Source organism: Mesocricetus auratus, unplaced genomic scaffold (assembly GCF_017639785.1).
Source record: "Mesocricetus auratus isolate SY011 unplaced genomic scaffold, BCM_Maur_2.0 Super-Scaffold_100003, whole genome shotgun sequence".
NCBI classification, from domain to species: domain Eukaryota; kingdom Metazoa; phylum Chordata; class Mammalia; order Rodentia; family Cricetidae; genus Mesocricetus; species Mesocricetus auratus.
In genome coordinates this window covers 35,201,684-35,207,784 of record NW_024429188.1, presented here as the reverse complement: position 1 = coordinate 35,207,784, position 6,101 = coordinate 35,201,684, and the positions used below count along the sequence as shown (strand labels likewise).

Here is a 6,101-nt window from a genome sequence, read left to right as displayed (position 1 = left end):
AAAATGGGAATAAACCTACCACAAGACCCAGCAACTCTACTCTTAGGCATATATCCAAAAGATGCCCATTCATACAACAAGGATGTCTGTTCCACTATGTTCATAGCAGCATTATTTGTAATAGTCAGAACTTGGAAGCAACCTAGATGCCCCTCAACTGAAGAGTAGATAGAGAAAATGTGGTATATTTACACAATGGAGTACTATTCAGCAGAAAAAAAACAATGGAATCCTGAGATTTGCAGGCAAATGGATGACACTAGAAGAAACCATCCTGAGTGAGGTAACGCAGTCATAAAAAGAGAAACATGGCAGGTACTCTCTCATATAAGGATTTTAGACATAGATCTGGGGAGTGTCAGCCTACAATCCCATGACCAGAGAGTCTGGGAAACAGAACCTTCATTCAGTGGCTGATGGAAGAAGAGGCAGACTCCCACGCCTAAGCACTGAGCTGAACTCAAGAAATCTAATGACAGAGAGGGAGGACTGATGACCAAAGGCATTAAGACTGGGCTGGTTTAACCCCCAGAAACAGCTGACCTGAGAAGGGTTAGCTCTTGAATCCCAGGCTGATGCCTGGGAATCCAGCATGGGACTGATCAAGACCCCCTGAATGTGGGTGTCAGTGAGGAGGCCTAGGTAATCTATTAAGCCTTGGGCAGTAGATCAGTATTTATCCTGAGTATACACATGGACTTTGGACTTCCATCCAACAATGAGAGATGCACTCTCACCCTGAACTCTTGGGGGAGGTTCTAGGCCCAGCCTTGTATGAAATGACATACTATGGACACCCCCATGGGGGGCCTCACCCTCCCTGGGGAAATGAGGGGATACTGGGGGGGGGTTGGGGGGAGGGCACGGGATGAGGGGAGGGAAAGGGAGAGGGAGGAATTGACATGTGAAGCAACCTTGTTTCTAATTTAAATTTAAATTTAAATTTAAAAATAAATAATAAAAAAAGAAAGTACTTCACTGTGAATTTGCCCACAGGAATATTCAAAGATAACTTCATGCTTAATGCTTAACTCAGATACTATTCTTTCTCTTTTCAAAAACATCCAGGGAAATCAGCAGTCCCAGCCTGGTAGACAAAGCATTTTCAATATTACCTCTGCCCTGGTACATTTTGCACTCTATGGTAGCCTGAGTTCTTGGCAAGTGTAGGGTTCAAAGTCTCCTAACAAATTCTGTGTTCTACTTTTCCATACACATGTTGCTTCACACCTACCTTCTCTATATGTTCCCAGAGGTTAGGCAGCCTATTTTTCAAAGTCAGTTTCAAAGCATAACCCTTTTGGACCCATTCTGTTTCTTATTTGTCTACGTTCAGCAGACATGAACGAGTACCAGAGGAATCGTGAGTATCTGGGCTTGCTCTGGGTGAATCTAAAGGGACTTTCAAGATAAGCCTGTGAGTCTGTTCCCAAAAAGGATTGGCATAACATTCAGAAGACCAAGTATGGAAGAACCACCCTGTTTGTGGGTATTACTGTCCAATATGCTGGGTGACGGGATGGAGCAAAAAGCAGAAGAGTGAAGGTTGTGCACGCACCCCGAACCAGAACAATTGCATCCATGCTGCTGCCTTTAGACTCCAGACACTTCAGGTCTTGAATGCAAACTTGTACTATGTCTAAACTGGCAGGTTTTAAGTCTTCCCCTGACTAGAGCTGCATCATAGAAGCTTTTGGTTGTGAGCTGTGCAGCTTCTTGGACTGAGTAGCTAGCTCCTGACTTTCTTAGTTCTCCAGCCTACAGACTGCTGTTACAGAACTTTTCAGTATCTGATATAAATCATCTTAATAAATCATCTCATATAATTAATTATATCTTATGTAAATTCTATCACTATGGAGGGCACTGACTAATAAACAATACCATTTTTTATTATATGAAAACAAAAACAGAGGACAAACTAGTACTAATTTGAAGTTCATTCAGGCCAATTGATCTCAGGTCAATTTTCATTTCTGAGTTTTGCATTCTGGTCTGTAAAATGGCAATCATAATATTTGTTTTATATGTGAAGTTCAAAATGTAATACCATCACATGAAAAATCATTTATTTAAATATGAAGCACTGTATATATTTATAAGATAATATTATCTTATATATTTGGGGGCTAGAACTGTTCATCTTTCTGGGACAGAATTATGGATAGAAATATGAAATCATGACTGGCCCTGGATTAAAAATCTAGTTAACTTTTGAGGGTTAGTGAAGTCACAGAATTTATAAAGGAAAATACTCTGCCATTATGCTAGACCAGTATAATTCCTTATTACATTCCATATCTTATCCCTAAACTCAAAGATAAGTGCAGCTACCACCCTTCATCAAAAAAGCTTCTTTTTAGATAACATGGTGTACATCACAGAAAAACACATCTGAATACAATATAGATCAATGAATCAAGGCTAGCCAGACACAATGGATACATCCATATTGCAGCTCCTGTATCTCTGGCTCAGAAAACATCACAGACAGGTAACAAAAAGAATATAAGAGGCAGTATACCAGGAAGACCAAAACAATAACAATATCACTGGATATGTTAACAAGGGAGGGGGTAATTTTATGGGATGCCACTCCTAGATAAAGAACTACAGGCAACTAATGACTGTGGGAAAGGGAGAATTACTCTCTCCCAGGTTTCCCCTCACTGGTAATTCAGTACAAAAGGATCAGCCTTGAAACTATATGTACACAAACAACAGAAATGGACTCAGCAGGTTACATTTATATGTGAGTGTATACATATTCATATATATGTACATGTGTAGCATTGATGATCAAAATTTACAGGCTATCAACTTGAGAATATGGGAGCATAGGAAGAGATGGAGATTGGAGGCATTGGAAGAACTGGTGGAAAAAAGTGATATAATTCAAGTTTTAATATGTAATACTATCCCATACTTCACGCTCTACTACAGAGTTATACTAATGAAATCCACAAGGTATTGATATAAATACAGGCTTTTTGATCAATGGAATAGAATTAAAGACCCAGATATAAATTCACATACATATGAACACCTGATTTTTACAAACAAGCTAGAAAGTCAAAATACAAAAAAAGCATCTTCAAAAAATGGTGCTGTTCTAACTGGATGTCTGTATGTAGAAGCATGCAAATAGATTCATCTCTATAACCTTGCACAAAACTCAAGCTCAAGTGGTTCAAAGATCTCAACATACAACCAGATACACTGAACCTGATAGAAGATAAAATGTAGAATATCCTTGAGCACATTGGGACAGAAGACAACTTCTTGAACAGAACACCAACAACATAGGCATTAAGATTAACAATTAATAAATGGGACCTTGTGAAACATAAAAGCTCCTGTAAGGCAAAGAACACTGTCAATAAGACAAAGCAACAGCCTACAGATGGGCAGAGACCTTCACCAACCCTACAACTGACAGAGGGTTGATCTACAAAATATATAAAGAACCCAAAAAACTAGGCATCAAAATATCAAATAATCCAATTTTAAAATGGGATACAGATCTAAACAGTGAATTATCAATAGAAGGATAGCAAATAACTGAAAACCACCTAGAGAAATGTTTAACATCCTTAACCATCAGGGAAATGCAAATCAAAACTACTTTGAGATTCCTTCATACACCTGTTAAAATGGCTAAAATCAATTACACAAATGACAGCCCATACTGGCAAGGAGGCAGAGCAAAGACAACACTCCTCAACTGCTGGTGGGAGTACAAACTTGTACAATCACTATCAAATCGGTATGGCAGTCTCTCAGAAAATTGGAGAGCGATCTACCTTAAGATCCAGCTAAATGCCCGCCCCTTTGTGTTACTAGGGGAAGTGACGTCACAGCACAATGGCGGCCCTCCTTTAGGCAGTGGAAGGGGGTGTTAGGCCCCAAAGATCCCAGCCCATCCATGGCTGGGAGAGGGTGAGAGGGGCCAGCAGGTCCAGAGCAGATGTGGCAGAGCTCGGACTGTCCCATCGGCCCCTTATAGAGGCGCTGAGAGCGAATGGGCAACCAGAAAGCAATGGACTCTCACATCGGCCCCTTATTGAGGCACTCAGAGCAACAGGGCAATCAGAAACCAATGGTGAAAGCAGGGCCGTGAAGGGGGCGGAGCCAGATCTGACACTCAGTGGCTCCAGCAGCAGGTCCACCTCCAGGAGCACAAACACAGGAAGCAGCTGGGCAGGCAACAGCGAGCCACACAGCTGCCATGGAGGTGAGGGTCGGGAACAGGTACCTGCTGGGCTACAAGATCGGCAGCGGCTCCTTCGGAGAAGTCTATCTAGGTACGGACATTGCTACCGGAGAAGAAGTTGCCATCAAGCTTGAAAGTGTTAAAGCCAAACATCCTCACCTCCACATTGAGAGTAAGATCTACAAAACGATGCAGGGAGCAGTGGGCATACCTACCATCAGATGGGGTGGGTCTGAGGGAGACTACAATGCCATAGTGATGGAGCTACTAGGACCGAGCCTAGAAGACCTCTTCAACTTCTGTTCAAGGAAGTTTAGTCTCAAAACTGTCCTATTGCTTGCTGACCAAATGATAAGTCGTATTGAGTACATTCATTCGAAGAATTATATCCACCGAGATGTGAAGCCAGAAAACTTCCTCATGGGGCGGGGAAAGAAAGGCAACCTGGTCCACATCATTGACTTTGGTCTGGCCAAGAAGTACCGAGATGCCCGCACCCACCAGCATATCCCTTATCGAGAGAACAAGAACCTCACGGGTACGGTGCGCTATGCCTCCATCAACATGCACCTTGGCATTGAATTGTCTCGAAGGGATGATTTGGAATCCCTGGGGTACGTGATGATGTACTTCAACCTGGGCTCTCTCCCCTGGCAGGGGCTGAAGGCTGCCACCAAGAGGCAGAGGTATGAGAGGATCACTGAGAAGAAGATGTCCACCCCCGTTGAAGTGCTGTGCAGGGGCTATCCATCTGAATTTGCCACATACCTGAATTTCTGCCGTTCCTTACATTTTGAAGACAAACCTGACTACTCCTACCTAAGACACCTCTTCAGAAATGTATTCCATTGCCAGGGCTTCTCCTATGACTACGTGTTCGACTGGAACATGCTCAAATCTGGTGCCAGCCGAGGTGCAGATGATGCCGAGCAGGAACGCCGGGACAGAGAGGAGCGATTAAGACACTCGCAGAATCCAGCCACCAGTGGCCTCCCTTCTACAGCTTCTTGCCGTCTTCGGGGAACTCAGGAAGTGGTTCGACCAACGGCGCTTATCCATACCTCACACATGGCCAACACCTGTCCTAGGCCCATCTCTGGCATGGAACGAGAACGGAAAGTGAGCATGCGGCAGCACCGTGGGGCACCAGTCAATGTCTCCTCATCTGATCTCAGGGGCCAACAAGATACCTCTCGCAGGTCCGCCTCACAGGTTCCCGGTCGGGGGTCTTCCAGAGGTCGTCAGTCTGTCGTACACCAATGAGAACTCTCCTTTTTGCTGTGAAGGGCAGACAGTGCATGGCTGATCTACTCTGTTAACAATGGCTTTACTAGTGACATGCCCTCCCCTCCCCCCCCTTCTGAACCTGAAATGTTAACACCAGGAGCACTCCAGGCCACTTACCCAGTGATGCTCATGGGGAATCAAAACACAAACTAAATGGACAGGCTCCAAGAGGTGCGATCGCCAGGGGCTACACCGTGACCCCATGTGAGCTCAGTTATCATGGGGCTGGAACTAACAGCAGAGGCTGGGAGACCATTATAGAGAGAACCAGACTCCCTGTGACGACGAGCCTCTGAGCTCCCACCGGTGGTGGCAGACCTGCACTCCCGGATGATTCCACCTCAGGTACCAGTCTTCTACTTGGTTAAGACAGTTTTGTATCATTTTGCTAAAAATTACTGTATTAAATCTGTATAAAGAAATCTGTCTTTTTATTGTTTCTTTCTTGTCTGTTTTTGCGGTCTTAAAAAAGATGTTGACTGAGGCAGAGGCAGGCAGATATCTGTGAGTTTGAGGCCGGGCTGGACAGACAGCATCCAAAACAATCCAGTGAAACCGTGTCTCATAAAAAAAAAGGTGTTGACCTTAATCCTAAGACATG

General features: G+C 43.8%; 1 protein-coding gene across 1 annotated transcript; it reads left to right on the top strand.

Moving 5' to 3' along the window:
* Positions 1-4,213: 4,213 nt before the first annotated feature.
* LOC121139829 (casein kinase I-like) lies at positions 4,214-5,883 on the top strand. The gene has a single exon (XM_040743828.1). The coding sequence runs from the start codon at positions 4,229-4,231 to the stop codon at positions 5,474-5,476; it is 1,248 nt and encodes a 415-aa protein (XP_040599762.1). The 5' UTR covers positions 4,214-4,228; the 3' UTR covers positions 5,477-5,883.
* Positions 5,884-6,101: the final 218 nt, after the last annotated feature.